Here is a 25650-nt window from a genome sequence, read left to right as displayed (position 1 = left end):
GAATTTAAATCCTGAATAATATTTTGCTATTTTTTTTATTTGAATCCTAAAAAAAGTTACCTTTTTTAATTTAATTGCAAATGCATTTAGTTAACATAAGTACTCATGTTATTGGTTTTGTGGTGCTGCTGCAATTATCATGTCTTAAATAAAAAAGGATGGAAATAACGAACGTATAGATTTGCTTTTAACTTTTACATTTGCTAACTTTAAGGGTCACGCAAAAGGAGCCGTGGAGATTCCTCCGTCTCCTCGGACTCCGATTCCTTCGCCAAAAAGAGGAAAGAGAAGAAAAGACAGAGGAAGTCGTCGTCTTCTTCAGGCTCCTCTTCAGATGACCGCAGGCGCAAGAAGAAGCTGAAGAAGCGGGCTTCATTTGTAAAGCGAGGTAAAAAAAGATTACTCACATTGCTTCTTTCTGTACAATACATGCGTGCGTGCACACACACACACACACACACACACACACACACACACACACACCCCTGTTATGTTACTTACATCAGTGGTTCTCAAAGTTGATTTCAGGGACTCCTTGTGGGTTTCCTTTAGGGGATTCTAAATTGATCCATACAAGTCTAATTCTTGATAGTGTACAAGGACATTTATGCTCTGTCTGAGTTAAAGGGGAACCTTGAAATTTGAGAAACACTGGCTTACATCACACTGCAGCACCTAATGCACCAATGTTTTTGTAAGTGCCAGGTGTCCAGGGCTAGATCAATTTAAGCCTGGAATGTAGTACTGATCATCATTTGAATTATAACAGTCTTAATTTATATATTTTTTTCTTTTCTCTTGTAGTTCAGAGCCCAGAGGATGTGACACATCGCTATAAAAAGTTCCTCAAAGTGTTCAAGAAGACCCGCAGCATGTCGAGGACCTGCGAGGAGCTTGATGTGGACCGGAACACCATTGCGGGGACAGCGGTCATCGCGGATGTCCTAATTGCGGGAGAGGGTGGGGATTTTGGAGAGCTACCAATGATAAGCGAAAAGCAGAGTTTGGCAAGCTATGCCAAAATATGCAAAGCCTTTTTAGATGATAATCTTCCTCTTCAACAACAAGTGGAGAAGATGAGGAACAACACAGAGCTCCTCCGCATTGCATATAAGCTGCAGAAATGAGGGGCATGTGGGCCAGGTAAACCATCTCGGTCACAGGAATTCACATTATCAAGTGTCTTCAGAGGACCTGTCTGGCCCGGGTGGGTGCCAGTACCGGGTGAGTGTTTTTCAGAAACCAAAAAGTGGAAAAAAAACATCTACCACTTTTTGGTTTCTGCAAAACACTCACCCAGTGCTTGGGGCCAGACCGGTCTGCAGGAAAACGAATGATAATGTGAATTCCTGTGACTGAGATGGTTTAAATTTGATTTAAGTTTTATAATTCTTGTTTGCTGTTGCATGTTGTTGAGATGTTTGCACTGAGCTCATCTATCTTCTTTTTTTTTTTTGTAAAGAGTTTACAGATTTGGCAGTTTACAGTACATAGTGAAGTCCAATTTGTTAAAGAGTGTAAAAGAAAATTGTATTATGACACTGTTCCTGTTGCATTGTTTGCACTGAGATGTTTGCACTGAGCTGAGCTCATCTATCTTTTTTTTGTAAAGATTTTACAGTTTACATATTGAAGTCCAATTTGTAAAAAAGAGTGTAGAAATTGTATTATGACACTGTTCCTGTTATTTGCACTGAGGTCATCTTTATATTTTTTGTAAAGATTAAAATCTATCTTTGACAGTATTTGTCACAGGGTGGTGTGTGTGTGTGAGGAGGTGTAATTATAATGGAAATGTCACGTGTGGTCCATCTTTCTAATTACTGGGTAAAGACTAGGTAATTATCAGACTTATTGCCCATTGTTCAACTCTTTATAATTAGAAGCTACAATTACCAGGTAAGTACAGGGTAATATTGTGGAAACAAAACACGCTTTCTTTTACAGTCCAGTTCTACCGTAATTACTGTGTAAATACCAGGTAAATATTTGTGTAAATACTGAGAGAGTACCAGGTAATATAATGGAAACAAACCACGCTTTCTTTTACAGTCCAGTTCTACCGTAATTACTGTGTAAATACTGAAAGTACCAGGTAGTAATATGGAAACAAACCACGCTTTCTTTTACAGTCACAGTTCCACTTTAATTACTTAGTATATACTAGGTAAATACAAATCACACTTACTGGGTAAATAGCAGGTAATTACCGGTTAAATATTTTCTAGTTAGTGGGTAAATGCTGAGTAATTACCAGGTAAAACATGGTAGTTATCAGGTTAATATCTGGTAATTACAATGTAAATAGTCATTAACACCCGCACGGCCACTGCACCAGTTGGTTGGTAAGTTATGAATCAATAATAAATACTCATAATTACATGGTAATTCCCGGGTAGTAGTTAAGAAAATACGTGATAATTACCTAGTACTTACTGGGTATATTTCTGGTAATTACAATGTAAATACCGTCATTAACAGCCTCACGGTCAACTGCACCAATTGATTGATAACACATGGCTCAATCATTCATGGGTAAATACCTGGTAGTTGTCAGTGAATTGTATAGTACATACTAGGTAACTACATGGCCATTATCCAGTATTTACAGTGTAATTAACTGGTAACTACCTAGTGTATATAGGTTATAATTTCCTGGTAGTTGGCAGGAAAATACATAAGGATTACCTAGTACTTACTGGGGAAAACTTTGTATTTTCTGAGTAATTACTGGTTACATGACCATGTAATTACCTGGTAAATACTGGGTAGTAGTCAAGAAAATACTTGATAATTACCTAGTACTTACTGGGTATATTTCCCTGTAGTTAACATGTAATGGACTGGGTAATACATGGTAGTTATCAGGTTAATATCTGGTAATTACAATGTAAATACCGTCATTAACAGCCTCACGGTCAACTGCACCAATTGATTGATAACACATGGCTCAATAATTCATGGGTAAATACCTGGTAGTTGTCAGTGAATTGTATAGTAAATACTAGGTAACTACATGGCCATTATCCAGTATTTACAGTGTAATTAACTGGTAACTACCTAGTATATAGGTTATAATTACCTGGTAGTTGGCAGGAAAATACATAAGGATTACCTAGTACTTACTGGGGAAAACTTTGTATTTTCTGAGTAATTACCATGTAAATACTGGGTAGTAGTCAAGAAAATACTTGATAATTCCATAGTAATTACTGATTAGTTTTCATAGTAATTACTGGTTACATTACCATGTAATTACCTGGTAAATACTCAGAATTACCTGGTAATTACTGGGTAGTAGTCAAGAAAATACGTGGTACTTACCTAGTAATTACTGATTCGTTTTCATAGTAATTACTGGTTACATTACCATGTAATTACCTGGTAAATACTCATAATTACATGATAGTTACTGGGTAGTAGTCAAGGAAATACTTGATAATTACCTAGTAATTGTTGTGTTTATTACCCTGTAGTTACCATGTAATACACAGTAATTACTCCTTACTACCTTGTAATAACCATGTAATTACCATGTAATTTCATGGTTATTACTGTACTGGAAAAGAAAGGGTTACCCATAATTGTCCTGCACTTATTATTTATTGATCAGCGTTTTGCCTCCGCCACCATTACCCGCTGATTTATTTTAATATTTTTTTGCAAAAATATATTCCAAAGCACATTAAGCCATTAATGACTGGAACGCATCTGTGTCACCTTAGCTTTTAACCATCTTAAACCATTATTTTAAACTTATACAGTAGCTGTTGAAAAATAGCAGATCTACAATAGCAGATCTACAATCTACAATAGCAGATCTACATAGCGCGGCACCGAGTGCCGCGCTATGTATATCTGCTATTTTTGAAAAGTTGTGAAAATGTGTGCAATTCTTGGAATATATATTCTTTCCCAGGGAACGTTTTCAGCTCAAATGTTTGCCTGGAACAACATATTTTTAGATTGAGGGTCGGCAGCCAAATACATAGTATTTGGAGTCGTTGACATGTAAAAGTTTGAGAACCACTGATATAAACATAAGGTTTTTCAGAAAATTGTCAGGATTTAGAAGACGTTTGTAAAATCTGGTCTCAGTCCTAAATGTGTTAATCTCTCGGGTTGCGTTTGTATAACTACATTCAGGTCTGTGTATGTAGTTTTTTTTTTACTAGAACTGTGTGGGTGGTTTGGCTGATGATGCATCGGTGCTGTGATCCAAACTATTGCTCGTGTAAACAAATGCAAGGCCGATAGAGTATTGAGTGGATGACATCAATAACCTCCGCTACGCTATAACGATAATACACTGCACACATTTGTTTTTCTCCCTGTCGTAAATAATAAATATGCAGATGCGGGGAGTTCAACAGGTGGATGCAATCATCATCACGTTGATGCCATGTTCCTTTATTCAGTGCTGCGACTGTCGATCTGATGACATTTAAGACTCCAAAGCTGCCAGCGTCCAATTGTTTAATTATGATACACTTTGCACGCTGAAATGCACACACTCACGCAACACGCGCACGCATGCACACGCATGCGCACGCACGCGCACATGCACGCAGAGCGAGAAAGTCTCTGTTTCAGCCTGTTCAATCACATTCAGTCCCATCATGCATTCACCATGAGATGAGATTCTCAGAAGTGTCTGCCCACACTCTCACAGGTGAAGAAGAGGATCTAATCAGTGAACCTTTCTCCACCAATCACCTTCTGTCTATGGGTCGTTCTGGGTGTAAGCACACTTGGGCTTCCATGAGCGGCCAAAAGCCGCTTGTGGCAGGCGTCTCTTCCTCCTTTTTAGACAGCTGGTGGATGGAAATGAAGCTCCACCCACGCGGCAGAATGCCTTGTCGGCCAGATTCCCGGAAACGCTTGCCCCCGCGGCATTCTGCCTCGTGGGTGGAGCTTAATTTCCGTCCAGCAGCTGTCTAAAAACTCGGAAGAGACTGCCACTCACGTCTTTTGGCATCTTGGTGACGCCAAAGTGTGCCTGCGCTGACTGTGGTTTAAACCCATGCTGATGACTTAACCCATTCAGGACCGGAACGCATCGGTGTCACCTCATAGCTTTTAACTAGCCTGGCTTGGCCAGCCTCATAGCGGGGATTCACTGAAGATTCTTCCCCGCATATGAGTCTGGACTTCGGCCATAGGCAGCTTGAAAAGTGGGCGTTAGTAGTTGCCTTGACAGACAGATCCATCTAGCCAATCAGCGTAACAAAAAGCTGACCACACTGGTCCGCGCTGGTCCGCTCCTCATACCACGCTAAAAACAACAAGGTCTGTTATAGTTTCTACTTTATACGTGAGCGAGATATGTCTATATCTGAAATAACTGCTGTTCTTATCTTATTTCTGTGTAAACTTTTAAACTTGTTGCGTTGAGGCAGAGGCGTATCTACAATAAGGCGAGGGCAGGCGTCCGCCTGTCCAAATCCATTTCTGGCCTGGCCAAAATCCATACAATGAGAAAACAAGACGACAAAAACAAGACCTGAGAACTATGAATGGACAGCTGATTGGCCGTTGCGGTAGAGCGCGACCCTCAATCACCCATTGGAATGTAAATGCATGCCTTTCAGCCTTTGTATCCTACTCGTCTGGCAGGTATATATCTTTGAAAACCTTTAGTGCTACGATTGTGCGCGGGGAGACGACAATTAACACTTATCTTGCCTGCCCAAAACGTAATTCCTGGATACGCCACTGCGTTGAGGGCAGCCATTGTTGTTTTGAAAGTACTGCAGCATGAATGTTACGTCACCATACACATGAACCAATCAGAGGCTGCTTTTCACTGTTGTACAGACAGCCGTTGAAACACAGTCACTGATTGGCCCCGATCATTTTCTGATTTCTCCAGCTTCCGCATACTCTCTGCCAATGAGCCCGAGTCCAGACTCATTATGCGGGGAAGAATCTTCAGTGAATCCCCACTATTAGGCTGGCCAAGCCAGGCTAGCTTTTAACAACTTTAACCATTATTTTAAACATTAGAGCTGTTGAAAAATAGCAGATCTACAAGGTTGATTTTGGGAAAAATTGTGAAAATTTGGCGCAAATCGTAGAATATAATTGTGCTTTCACAGCAAACGTTTTGAATGGTGGTCCGGCGGCCCATTTACATTTCTGGGGGTCCTTGACATGAAATATTTTGAGAACCACTGACATAGAAACATTTTTCTGAAAACTGTCATGATTTAGAAGACATTTTGTAGAACCTGGCCTCAGTCATAAATGGGTTAACTGTCCATCGAGTGTGACACCAAGCAAAAGTGCCTCTTACACCTGTTCAATACTGAGTTCCAGCGCACAGCAGTGTTGATTTTGACAGAAAGTTTTGATTTTAGTTTTAATCATATAGGGCAGTATTATGCGTGTCTTAAGTACCAGGTCTTATTACTTAACTTAAGACCTGGAGGCGTGATCAATGCCATTTGGCTATTCTGAGTGGCCAAACAGCATTGACCACGCCTCCAGGTCTTAAGTTAAGTAATAAGACCTGGTACTTAAGACACACATAATACTGCATAGTCTCTTGAATAGTTTTAATTTAGTTGTAGTCATATTTTAGTCACCTGGAATGTTTTAGTGTTAGTCTATTTGTCGGCTAAATATAAAAATATTGTAGTCGACTAAATCTGCAGTTGATTTAGTTTAGATCTACTATTTTCAGCATGCAACCAAGTGTAAAATTACTTATATTGTATCTCTTGTCCACTAGTCCCTTCCTATAACATTTGATGTTGAGAGACCCGAAACCCCGATGACCTCAGGATACATCACAGAGGATACGTCCCAGGTGCATCCATGCGATGTATTTTTGTTTTAGTTGTTCTATTTATAGTGACTCATAGGAATAGACTACGTGACAACCAGGAATAGTCTGGTGACCACCGGAGAGACGGGTGGCAGCCGGAATGTAGACGGCACCCGGGAGCAGTTTGGGTTGGCGCCCCAGGCTGTCTTTCGTGAGGAGGAAGCCCAACAAACCCACGGTGAGGCCTTTAGGAGGGCCATTCAAGCCGCAAGTGGAGCCTGCAGCACCACCATGCAGAACCATTGCGGCTCGAGAATCCACCACTCCTGAATGACGTGCCTGGTGCTGGGAGACTGGTGCAACGCACAGGCCCTGGACCTGGTAAGAGCAGGAATGGACCTGGTGAGAGCAGGAGTGGACCTGGTGAGACGTAGGAGGGGCCCGGACAGGAGTCAACCCACAGAGCCTAGTCCGTCCACTTGCCAATTCCTCTGTCTAATCCCTAATGGGACTGATCGAGGATAGCTACTGGGACGTAAGTCGGGACTTGATCACCCCAGGCTGGGTCACCTGAGTGAGGGGAATGATGTTGTCAGACCCGAAACCCCGATGACCTCAGGATACATCACTGAGGATACATGGTGCATGGTGCATCCATGCGATGTATTTCCATGCGATGTATTTCGTCAGTGAAAAAAGGTAGTTGACGAACATTTTTCGTCATAGTATTAGTCCACAAAATCCACACTGATATGAGTTCCAGCGCCCAGCAGATCAAGGCTTGCCAGAAGTAGTTATTGAGGGAGAAGCGGACCTTTCTTCACCAGCTCACAGCCGATCCAACAGTTCAAATTCACAGACACACACAAGAAGCCTGTTTAGTGTTTAACGGACCTCCAGGCTATATCGCTGCGCTGATTGCTGACAACTGAATACATACCATCGTACAACACAATCCAAAAGTTTAAATGAAATGAACGGAGGAAGTAAGGACAGAGGAACAGAGGGAGAGAGGAAGCACAGAGGAAGATATAGCTCTTCATCCTATCTCTGTAAATGAATCAATTCTGACGCAGACACTTCAAAAAGACTTCATGAACATCCTCTTTCATGGCAGCTCATATTCCATTAAAGATAAGACTTCACTGACACAGGAATAAATGAAGAGCAACACAGAACTAGAAGAGATAGAATGTGACTCATTCTAGTTTCAGTGCATCATGGAGAGTTATTTTCTGCATTTAACACATTGTTTCTCCCACCATTGTTTCTGTCTCTGTCCATTCATGAGCCTTAATAATAATAATAATAATAATAAAACTTTATTTGTATAGCACCTTTCATGACATGAAATGCAGCTCAAAGTGCTTTATACAAAAAAAGAAAAGAAAGGCAGGGCATAAACAATACAGTGAGGACATGAATATATATATTTTTTTAAAGACAAATAAATCAATTAAAAGCAAGGGTGTAGAAGTGGGTCTTGAGCTGAGCTTTAAAAATGTCTACAGAGGCTGCCTGTCGAAGGTACAGTGGGAGTTTGTTCCACGCCGTCGGCCCGTAGAAGCAAAAAGCTGCTTCCCCGTATTTTTTAGTTGCCATTTTTTTAGGCAAAGCGAGCAGGCCAGCAGTGGAAGACCACTGCTAAGGGTATTTTAAAGTGAGGTGTCTTATCCAAGGGGCAAAGATTACCCCAAGCCTAAACCAGAAGTTCGCTCACGGATAAGCAATCCTATCACGGGAGGATCGCGGACCACCCGAGGCATGGTTTTGTTTTTAACCGCGACCAGCGAATCGGCCGTAAATAAAGCTTGTTTTGATTCGGAATCTGGGATTAGAATCCGAGATAAAAGGGTGTTAGGATTTCAGCTATCGGTGAAGTCAACGAGAGGGGGAACCTTTTTCACTGACGGACCAACCACTTCCGGTTTATCTCCTGGAGTCTAGAAGATAAACCGGAAGTGGTTGACCTAGACACGGTGACGCTGATAGACGGTACTATAGCGCAATATCAAACTGAGTCAATCAATTATAGCATACTCCACCCGAGTATGCTGGAATGAAACCATGTTTTAATTAATCTGAACAGAGTCTTCTAATCAGCTCTTTCAGTGAGTCGTAACTCTATTAATAATTACCTGCTGTGTATCAACAATGTGCAATTACATTAGCGTGTTCTTGGAGATTAACCCATTCAACCTATGGAAGCATCTGTGTCACGTTATATTTTAACCACTTTAACCTTTATTCACGCATGCACGCACGCACGCACACACGCACGCACACACGCGCACACACACAGGAAATTAAAGCATGTAGCCACAGGCAAGGAGAGATTGAACGAGAGAGTAAGTAAGGAAGCGAGAAATCATCAAGGTAATGAGAACAAATTAGAAAAAAGAAATGCAGGGTGTACACACACGTGCACGCACATACACATACACACACACCCTGTTGTTCACCTTTTCTCATTGAAAAATACGTATATCTTCTTTTCATTCTGTTTCAACCAGAATGCTTATTCATACACGCATGCACGCACGCACGCACGCACACACACACACACACACACACACACACACACACACTTCGACACAATGGCTGTCTGGCTAATGGCTTCATTCTGTTGCAGAGAGAATTAAAAGGTTGAGTAAGCAGAGTCTTTGTGACGTTCCACTCTGTAACTTTTTATTAAACTTAATCCCCTACCTCTGCCCTCCTCCTCCTCCTTCCCCTCCTGCCCTCCTGAGACGGTGAATAATAAGGCAGGAGAGAATAATAATAAGGAGAGAGAGAGAGAGGGGGGGGGGGGGACTCGCGCTCTACTTTGCAAGGTGCAAGTTTTCACTGGGATCCCTGGGGAGACACAGATGGGCAGGTTGCAAATTCTAACATTTCGCTTTAGATGGGAAGAACCATTGCATTGATTTCTGCCTATATGCTTCTATCAATGATGCCCTTGTATCGACCAAACCCTTTTCATGGTCTGTGTGGCTCTGGCTGTGTGTTTCGATGCCGGGTGGGATGGCAGCGAGTGCGGAATCGCCTTTGCGTTTTTGTTCAAGGACTCGCTGCGATCGGCCAGTATTGACACTTTGAGTGGCAGCATGAGTTACTATTCTGTGCCTATCGGGTCACAACTTGATGTCCGCTATAAGCGAACTTTGCAACATTCAAAACTGTCAAACGGTCTAAAACTGTACTTTTTAATTTACTTGCGGCATGGCACCGTGATCATCATCATTTTTTCGACCGCGGTCGAGGTCATGGATTTCACAATGCCACGCCAGACTTCCCGGTCCTTCATTGCCATCCCCAGTTCCTGCTTACTGATGCATGTGTCCCTATAGCGGTGACAGTTTTCTACCTCTGGTCTGCTTTGAGGCAGGATTCCAGAGAAGAAAGGAAGATATAACCTCATGATCAGCTCTGTAGCAGTGGCCAGCAAACTGTGTTCTTGGATCTGACTCTTCCAAGAGAGATTCTGCGCTCTCATTAGAAGGCGGATGTGCCATCCAGCCGTTTCTCTAATTTCTTTGAAAGTGCCCATGTCTCGGAGCCATAGAGTAGAATCGGCTCAACAGTCGTCCTAAATATTTTTACTTTGAACCTCTTACTAAGCTGGGATGACCAGATATTGGTATGCATGTCATTGCAGGCTGACCAGGCCATACCCTTCCTAGATTGAAAGTCCTTTTGGGAAGAAGATTTATATCAGTGGTTTTCAACCAGTGGTCCTTGAGGGGATTCCAGGTGGTCCACAGCTAAATGATGGAAAGTTGGTAACGATAAGATCTTTAACTCTCGATAGCGTAAAATGAAACCAAATGTATCCTTCCGGGTCCATTAGGTTTAATTTTACGCTCTCAAGAGTTAAATTATTGTTAAATAAACACATCTCCATTACTTAATTTACAAGATGTCTACACGATTAGATAATGTAAAATAATTGTAATTTTGATCAACGTTTGCCTGTTATCTCTCCTATGGTACCAACATCAATACAGCATGGAAATGTGGACAAAATCTTATCCAACGATAACAACATATTCTTTACTTTTGGGCTTTGAGAGGCTAAATGTCATCAAATGGTGGTCCTGGTTCGTGGCTCAAATGCTGAATAAATAATGGGCCTTGCTAAGAAAAAGTTTGAAACTGCTCCTATATATGAACCCAAATAGGCCTACTTGTAGTCATCAAGCTGTTTCACGGCAGGGCCGGACTGGAGCACCAAATCAGCCAGGCCACCCATGAGCGTGCGCAACATTTTCGAATTAATTAATTCATTTCCATTTTTACCGTCCTGTGGATGTATTTTTGGCCAGACCTACCAACTATTACTATTACTAAATTAGTAATAGTCTCATTACCATGGAAAAACAATGGGAAAATAATTAGTTAATTACTTTCTCTATTGGTCAGTGATCAATATACTGTAGTATTCTCTATTTCCAAACTTAGTGTAATCAACTCAGATCAAATGAAACAGACAAGGCTGGTCAAAAGCCAAACACAAACTTATTATATTTGAAACAATAAAACGGAACAATAATTCACAATCACAGATTTCAAATTATAACAGAAATAATACAAAATAAAGTGCAAAGCTGTGTATTATTGCACAACAACAAACAAACTGCTTAAATGGAAACAAACATAATATATTGAAAACAATAAAGGAATGTTACTCAGGTTCTTCAGTGTATCCACCTTCCTCATCCAGGTCAGTGGCTCTCTCTTTCCTGACTGTATAGCTCCTCAAAGGTGGCATCTTCAGTGTCTCCCACCGTTATGCAAGGTTAATCAATTCTGATTGAAAGCGATCACCAGTAGCATCCTCATTACATTTCAGCAGGCATTTACTGAGCTCCTCCAGTGCTTTTTCCGGCAGCCCTGTATCCCTTATCAGCTTGAAGTTCTTTGGATCCATACATGAGATGTCTGAGCAGAGCACTGCACTAGCTGCAAATCGCCGATGGATGCTCTCTTTGATGGTGTCGAGGATCACATTATGGACCTTGATCCTGAAGTCTGTCTCAGCACCTGGAAGAGGCTCATCTCTTGCCAGTTCACCTGGCATGGCTTTCTTTTTCTTAACTCTCTCCTCTGGGAGGGCAGACTCAAACTCACACTCATCATTTTTCTGTAGAACGCCATTTGCCCAGTCTACAAACACTTTTGCTGCCCTCTGGACACCATCAAAGTCCCTGGGAAATGTTATCAGGCGGTCTTCAGTCTTCGCCACAAAGCCCTGGGCAGTTAGTAAGTCCATACCAATGCTCTGCAGGTACTTTGAAAGAGGGGTTGTCTCTTCAAATATTCTGAGAAAGATTTGAGCTGTGAGTACCGTTTCATGTCTCAGAAGTGCCTCAACATATCCTCTGGCTTTGGCTCTTGTGAGAGGTGGCATTGACTCATCTTGCTGAATCTTGGTCAAGGTGATCACCAAGTCAATCTAGAGACGGCTGCCAGGTTTTCCAAAAGAGCCAAAAACCTTTCTCAGGGCTTCGTCTTTCGCCAACCACCGAGTTGCTCCTATTGGAGCAAGCCGTCTGTGTTTTCCTGTCTTCACTGACTTTCTCCCACAGAAAGTATCCGTTTGTAGGACTCCCGGATGAATACTGCTACATCGTTTAACAGTGAAAACAGTGATGTACTTGGCACGACGACTCCGGTAGTGTCTGTCAACACCAGGTTGAGCACATGAGCGTAGCACCATATGTGGAATTGTTTTGGTGCTTCTTCAGAGAGCAATGTAGAAAATCCCTTGTACTTCCCCTGCATGTTTGAAGCTCCATCAGTTGAGTTACCAACACATTTTTTGATCAACTTTCATCAGTTTAAGTATTTGCCAGTGGATGCCTCGCAATCCACAACAGCTATCAGCCTCTCACGGACAGAATCAGTGACATAACGTAGAACTACTGCACACTGGTCCTTGGATGTTATATCCTGGGTTGTATCCAGTTGGATTGAAAACATCCCTGCCTTCCTTATTTCACCTGCAATTGATTGTTGGATTAAGTCACTGATAATGCCAATGAACTTGTTCACCGTTTGCTTTGACAGCATAGTTAAAAGGTGGTACTGGAAAAATAAATCAATCTTTGGGGTGAGTCTGAGCAAAATAATCAAAATTACTCTCTGGGTCAACTTCCTCTGTATCTCTATCAAATCAAACTTTATTTATAAAGCACATTTACAAAGACCAAGAAAAACGGTGAGGGGAAAACAACAGCAACAACAGCCGTCATCATGAGATTTGTTAATCGTAAACGAAAAATTGCACTAATGAAACAAAGAATGAAGCTGGTGGGATCCGACGTTTTCCTCAATGAACATCTCACCAAACGCAACGCGGACATCGCCAAGACAGAAGACAGAAGAAGATACAAGCTACGTGGACCACAAACTGCAAAGTATTCATCAAACTGAACGGAGAAGCGGAGGAGGCAAAGGTGCTATGCATACGCAACATGGAGCAGCTGGAAGAGTTCTAGTGGTTTCATGTTCGAGCAAGGTAATCTAAACACACCAAACGTGACTCAACAAACTTTCAACCATGACACACACACAAACAACTCATTCAACTAACACAAGAGACAATGCACAATTAACGCAAATGATTATGGACCATGACACGCTGGAATTTAAAACATGTGAATACACTGACCATAAGCTACTGGACATAGAAAATGACATAGACCCGGACAATCATTTATTTTCCAACATCAATGACAATTGCTACTATTACACTGGTGAACAATACAACCAGTCAATCAAGGCTGATGGTCAGCTATCAATAATCCACTTCAATAGCAGAAGCATGTATGCTAACTTCACAAAAATCAAGCAATACTTAAGTCACTTTATACAACCGTTTAATATAATTACCATATCAGAAACGTGGATTGATGTTGATAAAGGTGTGGATTTCGAGTTGGCGGGTTATGAATTTAATTATATAAATAGGAATATTAAAGGTGGAGGAGGGGTAGCTGTGTATGTGGACAGTAACTTGAACTACAAAGTGGTAGAAAATATGACAACTGTGATTGATAACTTAGTAGAATGTTTAACAGTCGAAATAATTGTAGAAAATAGTAAAAATGTATTAATTAGTTGTATTTATAGAGCACCAGATACTAGTATTGAGGTTTTTAAGGACTGGATAGAAGAGATGTATACATTAAATAATCAAAAAGTACTATTTATATCTGGTGATATTAATATTGATCTTTTGAAATGTAATTTTAAAAGAAATGCAAACTCCAATTTAGAAGAGTAAGAACGGATGATGCCATCAATGCACTTAAGAATGATTTAAATGCACAAGATTGGGAATCTATATATACAGAAAATTATATTGATAGTGCATATGATAACTTCTTAAAGATATTCAATGTATTATTTGACAAAAATTGTCCACTTAAACAGTATAACAGAAAACAAAATTATATAGACTGTGGATTACTAAAGGACTACAAAATGCATGCAAAAAGAAAAACACTTTGTATAGAGAATGTATTAAAAGAAGAACTAAAGAGGCAGAAGATAAATATAAAAAATATAAAAATAAGTTAACAAATATTATAAGGAGATGCAGGAAAGATTATTATGGCAAAATATTAGATAACAATAAAAATAATATTAAAGGAATATGGAATATACTAAATAGTATTATTAGAAATGACTCTGGGAAGGTAAATTATCCGCAATATTTTTCTGATAAGGGCACTAAAAATTATAATAAGGAGGAGGTAGTAAATAGTTTTAATAATTTCTTTGTAAATGTAGGACCAAAATTGACTGAAAATATGTCTGATCCTGTGACATCTGAGGAATACACTGATAATATCATAGAAAGGAATCCCTGTTCAATGTTTCTTACAGCAATAGAGGAGAGAGAAATCATAGACATTGTTGATAACTGTAGTAATAAAATGTCCACTGACTGTAATGATATAGATATGAAACTAGTAAAGAAGATAATTGGAGGGATTTCTAAACCATTAACATACATCTGCAATTTATCATTTCAAACTGGTAAATTTCCAAACGGCATGAAAATAGCTAAAGTCATACCACTGTTTAAATCTGGAGACAGACACAACTTCACAAATTACAGACCTGTATCGTTACTTCCACAATTCTCCAAAATTTTAGAAAAACTGTTCAACAATAGATTAGATACATTCATTGAAAAACACCGTCTACTCAGTGACAGTCAATACGGATTTAGAGCAAACAGATCAACAGCGATGGCATTGATGGACTCGATTGAGGAGATCACTAATTCCATAGATAATTATAAGTATGTAGCTGGGGTATTTATAGATCTTAAAAAAGCATTTGATACTATTAATCATGACATATTGATTGATAAATTGGAAAGATATGGGATTAGAGGAGGAGTATTAAACTGGGTGCGAAGCTATTTAAGTGACAGGAAACAATTTGTGAAGTTGGGTGAGTCTGTCTCTTCATGCTTGGGCATTGCTTGTGGAGTCCCCCAGGGGTCGGTATTGGGTCCTAAACTGTTTATTATGTATATAAATGATATGTGTGATGTGTCTAATATATTGAAAATGGTAGTTTTCGCAGATGACACTAACATTTTTTGTTCCGGAAAAAATCTACATGAGCTATTGGACCTGGTCACTTCAGAATTATGCAAGTTAAAAAGGTGGTTTGATAAAAATAAATTGTCACTAAATCTGGCTAAAACTAAACTAATGATATTCAGTAATTACAAAATAGATAATCAAGTAAATATACAGATAGATGGTGTTGAAATTGAGAGAGTTTCTGAAAACAAATTTCTTGGTGTAATAATTGATGATAGAATTAACTGGAAGTCTCATATTAAATATATATATAATAAATTATCTAGAAGTCTTTCAGTTTTAAATAAAGCAAAGCACCTTTTGAACTATAAGTCACTACGTATGCTATACTGTTCCCTGGTTTTGCCGTACCTAAACTACTGTACAGAGGTTTGGGGGAATACTTATAAAACTTCACTTAATGCAATAACTATACTTCAAAAACGAGCTATAAGAATTATGTATGGATTATGTATGGATATGCTGGATATAGAGATCACACTAATATATTATTTTAAAACTCATATCTTTTAAAATTCATGGATATAATAGAATATAAAACTGCCCTTATAATGTACAAAGCAAGGAATAATCAACTCCCTGGAAATATTCAGGTGATGTTCTCTGATAGAGAGGGGGGCTATAATTTAAGGGGGGAACTAAATCTAAAAACCAGAGTGGCTCGGACAACACTAAAATAATTTTGTATTTCAATATGTGGAGTAAAACTATGGAACAGTATGCATGTGGAACTCAAGCAATGCTCAAGTGTGAACCAGTTCTAAAAAGATATAAAGAATGCATTATTATGAGGTATAGAGAGGAAGAGTTAGTTAGATAATTGTACTTGTATGTAGATAGGAATATATATAATATGCCAAATGTTTGTATTATATGAAATATATAAAGTATTTCGTATTGATAATATGATATATAGAATTGAATACATTATAGAGCATATACATGTTTATAAATATATATGACTTACACTATTACATTATTTAATTATGCAATTCATTTCTCTGTTATGAATTATTTTATTTAGTTTATACCATGTTGGTACTTATGTATGACGTCAAGCGATGACGCTGAAATTAAGTTATTAAGTGGTAGGGTTATATAATTTTTTTACTTCTCCCTACTCCTTTCCGAACATATAACAAAGTAAAACAAAAAAGAAAAAATAATTATACTTGCAGCCAGTGAGGCTTGGTTTTTTTGTTGTTGTTTTTTTTTCATTCATTCATTCATTCATTCAATCTATCCCTATCTTTGTCCTCAGGTGGTTCTCCTGTGCTCGACCCTTCAACATCTGCTGGTTCTGAATAAGAAGAACAAACAAAACCATTGCATTATTAATAATGACTTCATCAATGCCAAAATATGATAAAGAAACATAACTTGTTTTGTCATCAAATTGTTGTTTTTGTTCAGCTGTTTGACATTAAAAGCATAATCTATACAGTATATCACCATAATAACAATAACTTGTTCCTACTTTACATTAGTTCAACATTTTTGTACCTGTAATTTCCTCTGTCTCTGAGTTCTCACAGTCACTAGAGTGGGCTCTGCTTGCACCTCTCCCCCAGAATCATCACTACCGGATGGTACTGTTACTGAATATCCAGTTAGGAAAATATTGTGGAATTATTACTATTACTAATGCCATAAATGTCATTTGTCATCAAATGTTTGTATTCAATTGTTTCATGCTATAACTTATTGTAAATCTCACATGTGCATTACTCAATCTTATACAATTCAATGACTTGTCCCTTGTAGTCTTTGCTCTGTACCTGCCACTGCCTGTTCCTCTGAGCTAGCACTGGGCTCTCCTGCTGAAGCTCCAGCATTGGTATTAAATCCACATTTGCAAATTGCAATTGCAATATTTTAAAACATACTCTAATTTACAACAGAGCGCGCGCACACGCACACACACACACACACACACACACACACACCCGTGTGAAGTGAGGGGCGCTAATATATTAAACTTTAACTCATGTTTATTAGGTGATGTAATGGTGTAAATGACACATTATATGACGTAAATGTTCCTTTCATTGTCAATGCGTTTACAAAACAAACATTGAACTAAAGACAAACATTAACGTAATTATGACCAGTGAATGGAAGGAATTATTATAATTGCTCCCAATTGCTGTACAGTAGAGTGCATATGCATATAGCAGCCTATGTATTGTAGTATCTTAAGCGATTGCCAAGTGTCATTAAATTAGCAGCAGCACAAATTATATATTTAATTAATTTATTTAGCCATATCCAGGCCTCTAATGGTCATGAGATCCCTATAATCCACGGCAGCCTGCCCCCTAGTTTATGACATTTTTCCCCTTTCTTCTCAAGGACCTTTTTTTTGTCCCTCTCGCGTACAGCACCACATTTCCGCTTTGTTCTCTTGTTTGGATCCATGATAATGATATTTTTTGATGATATCGCCTGTCCTCTTCTCTTCTCCTCCACTCCTCTCTCTCCCCCCACACACACAGACCACGCTGTAATGTTGTTGTGGGTTCACAGTGGTGAACCGTGAACGGGCCTGGGCGGGCCAGAAGCCAAACCGACCAATCACGTCTGAAAGAAGAGTTGATTGTCTCTCATTTTGACCAATCCTCAGCACTTCAGCAGAAATAGCACTTTCCTTTAGCGACAGGCAGGGGGTGTGTCCCAGCCTCCCAGGCCAGCTGGGAGCTGCGCAGTCCTTCTCTGTATTACGACAGTTACGACACTGACTCACTCAACTCTCTCTCTCTCTCTCTCTCTCTCTCTCTGTGAATTGAAAATGGACCGTGGCTTCTGGCCTGGATGGTCTACCTTTTGTAGCATAGAAACGCTGGGCTGGTTTGGCTGCATTTTATTTATTTTTTTTGCAGCCAGGCAGGCCAGTAGGAGGCAGGCCATCGGGAAATGTCCCGGTTCTCCCGTGGGCCAATCTGGGAGTGTTTCACAGGTTGGCACAGTGATATACTGAGGGTTCTGGGTGTGTTTCCATGCAGTTCCACACGTGACCCACACTGACCATAATGGTGAAAGCTGTGCTGTGTCAAAGCCCACATCCAACTAACTAGTCTGTCCCTGCAGCCTCCCTTAAATAGGAGTGGATCCTACCACAGGACACAGAATCAATTAACAACATTTCTTATACATAAATACTTATAAATACTTAGATAAATAATCCATTGTATAAAAGTAACCTAAACATACTAAAGATGTGTTACAATTAAACAAATGTGACTAAATTTGACTGAGGGACTGCCATTGGATTTTTTAGAACCATAGCTTCAAATTGGCATATTGGTTGTTCAGTTTGACCCACCAGTTTTGGAGATATGGCTTATAGAGTAATTTATTTATTTAGCGAATGCAAAGTCCTTTAGCCAAGCGGTTGCCTCCTGGTCTGCTGTATGGAGGGTGATTAATCCTCCTTCCAGTCTTTGGAGAGGACAAACTTCTATGATGTGCTCCATAGTTTGCTCCTCACCACACGCACACAGTGGGCTTGGGCTACTGCCCCACTTGTGAAGGCTGGCCAAGCAGGGGCCATGTCCAGTCCTGAATCTATTGAGCGTAGACCACTGTCTCCTTGGGAGGGTGGTGCCAGGGACCTGTTGGTTAGGGTCTGACACCAGGTGTTTGTTTGGGACCTCATTGGACTCCCATTCCCTTTTCCAAGCTGATTGGATGGTGAAGTCAGCTGATGGGGGGTTCCTCCAAATTGGTCGTCTAGATGGGAGTCGAGCAGTGGGTGGGTTGAATATGTCTGCATGGATTGGTAGGTGGGGAGAGTCTTTGACCTTTTGAAGCATCTGTGGTCTCGTAAAATATAGTCCATAGTCATATTTGCAATATTCTGTCAATAACTACACTATACATTTAGGTCACTGTTTATCTGGGTCTCTGTGTTAATTTGATGCAGGTTAAGTGGAGTCATATTGTCTGGTCAAAAGTGCTTGGGTCTGAGAAGCAATCAGAATAGGAGTTCCCAGGGAAGTACCTGTGGCTAAAGCTTTGTTCTATACTGCTTGAAGCTTGGTCACAGGTGTGAATCAAAACACACAGTGAGACGGCCATCTGCTAACCAAATGTAAATCTTAGCTCCACCCTTCCTGTATTCAACTCTGTCTATGCAAAGTATATCATGTCAATTGTCAATGTGAAAATCATTCAGTGTTAGCTGGCTGGCCACCACGGTCAGTCTGCTGGGAGCTCCCGTGGGCCGACCAAGGCCTACGGGGAAGCTATGCTGTTTTTGTCATTCTGGACTCTGTCTTTGATTGAAATAAATGGTACATCACACTCCGAGGAAATCTCTCTCTGCCTGCGTTTCTCCGATCATCTGATGCGTTGACTCTACAAGTTTGCTTTAGTCTAGAGTGTTCATTTATCTCTCCACTTTAGTGAGTTTAGGGTTAGTTGGGTGTGAAAATACACCACATAGATGGTGCCTTGGAAACCCGGTCCTGTTGGTTGGGAGTTGATTTTCCTAGCCACTGGATACCACACATCCTTTGAGAGACTGCTGCTCGCCGGATATGTGGGGGTGCTATGTTTGATAATACTGGGAGCCAGGGGAGTGGTGTGGAGCGAATAGTGCCGGTTATGGTTCTCATGGTGGTGTTGAGCTGGGTGTCCACTTGGTGTGTGTGTGTGTGTGTGTGTGATGAACTAGACCAGACAGGGGCACAATATTCTGCTGCAGAGTATGACAGGGCCAGTGCTGAGGTGCGCAGTGTGGAGGCTGCCGCCCCCCATTTTGCACCAGCAGGTTTGCAGAGCAGATTGTTCCTGGACTTCACCTTAGCTGCCGTCCCTTTTAGGTGTTCCTTGAAGGACAGAGTTCTGTCGAGGGTCACACCAAGGTAGGTTGGATAGGGTGCATGCTTTAGTTTGAGTCCGCTCAGGTAGATGTCTAGTTCTCTGGCAGCTTTAGCATTGTGGAGATGGAATACACTGGAAACTGTTTTTGCTGGGCTCGGTTTTGCAGAACTGGTCCAGTTTGGAGAGGTCTTCGGTGAGCACTTGTTCCAGTGGGTTGAAGTCTGGTGCTTGGAATGCCAGACAGATGTCGTCAGCGTAGATGAATTTGCGGGATTTGGTGGTTGGTAGATCATTGTGTAGATGTTGAACAGGGTTGGAGCTAGAACTGAGCCTTGCGGGAGTCCATTTCGCTGTGTTCTCCATGCACTTATGTTCTGTCCGAGGTGGACTCTGAACCTCCGGTTGGTCAGCAGAGTTTGGATAATTGCTGTTGCCCAAGCAGGGAGCACCTTTGTGAGCTTTAGTATGAGGCCTTTGTGCCAGACAGTATCATAGGCTGCTGTGAGGTCAAGAAACACAGTACCTGTCTTTAGTCTGTTCTCGAAACCATTTTCGATGAAGGTGGTTAGGGCCAGTACTTGTTCTCCTGTGCTGCGGTCCTTGCGGAAACCTGCCTGATCCACACAGAGAATGTCCTCTACTCTTTGAGAAATACGTTGTAGTATTAGGCGTTCCAGGATTTTGAAGGGGACGCTGAGTAGGGAGATTGGGCGGTAGCTTGCTGGTAATTTGTGGTCCTTGCCAGGTTTTGGTATGGCAATTACTTTTGCTGTCCGCCATTTCTTTGGGATCGAGTTTGTCTGTACGATCCTGGTGTAGAGTTGTGTCAGCCAGGTTAGGGCTCGGGGGCCAAGATGTATAATGAACTCTGGAGAGATGTTGTCATATCCTGCTGCCTTTCCACATTTCAGGCCCTGCAGGACTTTCTCCAGTTCATATAGAGTATATATATATAGAGAGTAATGACACGGCTAAATGAGGGACAGTAAATGTTAGCTTTAACTGAATTCCATAACAGAGCTAGACAGAGAGCTTTGCCTTCTGGCTCAGCTCTCTTTTCAGTTAAAGGGACAGTGACTGAAATACCGCCCCTGTGCCGCTCCATTCTCCGGCTGATACGATACTATACGACACAACTTTATTGCACTGAAATTTGCTTTGCGTATACATGACGTCAAACGACAGACATTACGGGGAAAAAATCACAGAAACAGACAGACTGGTACAAAATAGTTCTTTAGTCTGTTTTAAAAAAATATAATATAGGGACTCTAAACCGCCTCAGGTCAACAGTTGATATTCATCATTTAAAACATTGTAAGGGATGAAAATAATACTCTTCGGCAGTCTAAGCATGCTCTTGGTCTGCCCCACAGGCCTTCTAAATGTAACGTGTGTGTGTGTGTGTGTGTGTGTGTGTGTGTGTGTGTGTGTGCGTGTGTGCGTGCGTGCGTGCATGCGTGCGTGCGTGCGTGCGTGCGTGCCTCTCACCCCTAAAGGCCTTCTCAGGGAACTCCAACTCAGAGAGTGCTGTCCGTCACGAGCTGCGGCGCCCCCTGGTGGCTCGCTTCCTCAGGCTGATCCCTCTGGACTGGAGTGAGGAGGGCCGGATCGGACTGAGAGTAGAGGTCTATGGATGTTACTACTGTGAGTGTAGTACACGCACGCACGCACGCACGCACGCGCGCACACACACACACACGCACACGCACACGCACACACACACTGGAGTGTCTTTCTGTCTGTCTGTCCCCAACTCTCTCTCTCTCTCTTCTCTCTCTCTCTCTCTCTCTCTCTCTCTCTCTCTCTCTCTCTCTCTCAGTAAACTCAGTGAACTGACTCTTCCAGCCTCTCCAACTACCATCCTATTAAAAGCTGCCAAATTGATTTTGATAACAATGTCCGGATAAATTACTGGTGTCACGACACACTTTCATTCAAGGGACGCAATTACCACCGTGGGTAGAGCTTATATGATTACGTTGTTTCTCTGTGTGTGTGTGTGTGTGTGTGTGTGTGTGTGTGTGTGTGTGTGTGTGTGTGTGTGTGTGTGTGTGTGTGTGCGTACACGTGGGTGTGCCTGTGCGTGCGTGCGTGCGTGCGTGCGTGCGTGCGTGCGTGCGTGCGTGCGTGCGTGCGTGGGTGCGTGCGTGCGTGCCATTTTACCATATCTGTGTGTATGCGTGCACTGCATGCTTAAGTAATAACTCGTGTTATTCAGATTAGCATATTTCAGCTAAGTGTCATTGGTAACTCTGAACCGTCGTAGCTGAGATGCGACTGATGCTTTTTATTGCACCAGAATGATCTGTTGTGATGTCTGGAGCACAAGGCTCTTAATTCTTCACACCAAAAGTGCATCGTCATAGAAGAAAATAATTTGTGGGTCTTGAAAGATTAGTAAAATAGGTTTTTACTAATCTTTCAATTGGTGTCAATTAGGTATGGCAAGCTATGGCAGCTGCCTTACCTTGGCTCCAGTGGGGGGATTTAAAAGGTGGCAAATAACCGCACATTCCTCAGCTTTTGCTGAAATGACGTGCCGTGCACTGCGCACAAAGCTTGGAATACGGATGTGTATATTACAGGAAACTCACGTTAAACTTTCCAACAAACTCCCGAATTGTACCATCACACCTTTATATTACCGTATATTACTATATATGCCCGCTAAACTTAAGGTTTACGGGAAAAATACCGTGCCCATGATTGCCCGTTAACTCCTCTTTGACCCCACACTGACTCTGACTCTCTCTCTCTCTCTCTCTCTCTCTCTCTCTCTCTCTCTCTCTCTCTCTCTCTCCCTCTCCCTCTCTCTCTCTCTCTCTCTCTCAGGGTCTAACGTGATCAACTTTGACGGACAGGGAGTGATCTCGTATCGTTTCAAGGTACGGCTGTTGCTATGGTGTTTGACAAGTGGTCTGGTCTCGTGTTCTAATTATGAGATGAAACAAAAACGGTCTAATTATTTCAGGAGACACTCATTTAATCATCAGAACGGACATAATTAAGTAGGACGATAATTAGAGATAATTTCAGATCCAACATGAAACATTTAGCAACATCTATTCATATACGTTTTACAGTGAAGTTTGTTACATTTATGGAACTGTTACGTTTATGTAACAAACTGACCTTTTTTTTAACCGTTTTGTCGTGCAGGTGAAGAAGATGAAGATCGTTAAGGACGTGATCTCTCTGAAGTTCAAGACGTCGGAGAGCGACGGAGTGATCCTTCACGGAGAAGGTCAGCAGGGCGACTACATCACCCTGGAGCTGCACAAGGCCAGACTACTGCTGTCTATCAACCTGGGTGAGGAGCGCACACACACACACACTACTACTGCTGTCTATCAACCTGGGTGAGGAGCGCACGCACACACACACTACTACTGCTGTCTATCAACCTGGGTGAGGAGCGCACGCACACACACACACACACACTACATCACCCTGGAGCTGCACAAGGCCAGACTACTGCTGTCTATCAACCTGGGTGAGGAGCGCACACACACACACACACTACTACTGCTGTCTATCAACCTGGGTGAGGAGCGCACGCACACACACACTACATCACCCTGGAGCTGCACAAGGCCAGACTACTGCTGTCTATCAACCTGGGTGAGGAGCGCACGCACACACACACACTACTACTGCTGTCTATCAACCTGGGTGAGGAGCGCACGCACACACACACTACATCACCCTGGAGCTGCACAAGGCCAGACTACTGCTGTCTATCAACCTGGGTGAGGAGCGCACGCACACACACACACACTACTACTGCTGTCTATCAACCTGGGTGAGGAGCGCACGCACACACACACTACATCACCCTGGAGCTGCACAAGGCCAGACTACTGCTGTCTATCAACCTGGGTGAGGAGCGCACGCACACACACACTACTGCTGTCTATCAACCTGGGTGAGGAGCGCACGCACACACACACTACTACTGCTGTCTATCAACCTGGGTGAGGAGCGCACGCACACACACACACACTACATCACCCTGGAGCTGCACAAGTCCAGATTACTGCTGTCTATCAACCTGGGTGAGGAGCGCACGCACGCACACACACACTACTACTGCTGTCTAGTATCAACCTGGGTGAGGAGCGCACGCACACACACACATACTACATCACCCTGGAGCTGCACAAGGCCAGACTACTGCTGTCTATCAACCTGGGTGAGGAGTGCACACACACACACACACACACTACTACTGCTGTCTATCAACCTGGGTGAGGAGCGCACGCACACACACACACACACACACACACACACACACACACTACATCACCCTGGAGCTGCACAAGGCCAGACTACTGCTGTCTATCAACCTGGGTGAGGAGCGCACGCACACACACACACTACTACTGCTGTCTAACAACCTGGGTGAGGAGCGCACGCACACACACACACACTACTACTGCTGTCTATCAACCTGGGTGAGGAGCGCACGCACCCACACACTACTGCTGTCTATCAACCTGGGTGAGGAGCGCACGCACACACACACACACACATCACCCTGGAGCTGCACAAGGCCAGACTACTGCTGTCTATCAACCTGGGTGAGGAGCGCACGCACGCACACACACACTACTACTGCTGTCTATCAACCTGGGTGAGGAGTGCACGCACACACACACTAATGCTGCTGTCTATCAACCTGGGTGAGGAGCGCGCACACACACACTACTACTGCTGTCTATCAACCTGGGTGAGGAGCGCACGCACACACACACTACTGCTGCTGTCTATCAACCTGGGTGAGGAGCGCACGCACACACACATCACCCTGGAACTGCACAAGGCCAGACTACTGCTCTCTATCAACATGGGTGAGGAGCACACACACACACACACACACACACACACACACACACACACACACACACACACACACACACACACACACACACACACACACACACACACCCAATACTGTACAATTAAGTTAATTTATCCACAGTTGATATCAATTGATCACAATTGAGCCACAGCTTTGCAATTTGTATTTAGCAATTTGGGCTCTGTAAAACAGGCGTAACATCCATGTGAACTGAGGTGCACGAAACACGCACCAGTTCTGAAACACGTGCAAATTATAATATTTAAACACTTGGGAATAATATCGGCACTAATATTACCAGCAAGAAGAAGAGGCTCGCACACTGAAGGAAGAGTTTGGATGCAAAAAATGTCCTTACTTAAAAAGTGCAAAACGTGATACGGTGAAAAAAAGAAAGGTCACACAGTCACTGAGCAGTCGTTTGGGCCCTCAGACCATCATCAATACTATTCACCATGTCTCTTCTGTGTACTCCTTCGTTTTGCTTATGTCAGTTTGTGGCAAAAACCATGCACATCACTCTCGTAGTGAATAGCGGTTTTGGATGTTATCAGATGATTTAATCT

General features: G+C 42.1%; 1 protein-coding gene across 1 annotated transcript in view; it reads left to right on the top strand.

Moving 5' to 3' along the window:
• The window catches only part of LOC306927173 (contactin-associated protein-like 2), a gene marked incomplete at both ends in the record, with an annotated part of 144694 nt that overhangs the window by 14649 nt on the left and 104395 nt on the right, over nucleotides 1–25650 (top strand). The window contains 3 exons of the mRNA XM_079506858.1: nucleotides 21720–21867; nucleotides 23056–23108; nucleotides 23383–23533. Of these exons, the coding sequence (XP_079362984.1) occupies nucleotides 21720–21867; nucleotides 23056–23108; nucleotides 23383–23533 (352 nt within the window). The remainder of the gene's footprint in view (nucleotides 1–21719; nucleotides 21868–23055; nucleotides 23109–23382; nucleotides 23534–25650) is intronic.

This window comes from Electrona antarctica, assembly GCF_951216825.1.
Source record: "Electrona antarctica genome assembly, chromosome: 1".
In the NCBI taxonomy this organism is placed as follows: Eukaryota; Metazoa; Chordata; class Actinopteri; order Myctophiformes; family Myctophidae; genus Electrona; species Electrona antarctica.
The sequence above is the reverse complement of the archived record's forward strand: the minus strand, read 5'-3'. Positions and strand labels throughout refer to the sequence as shown.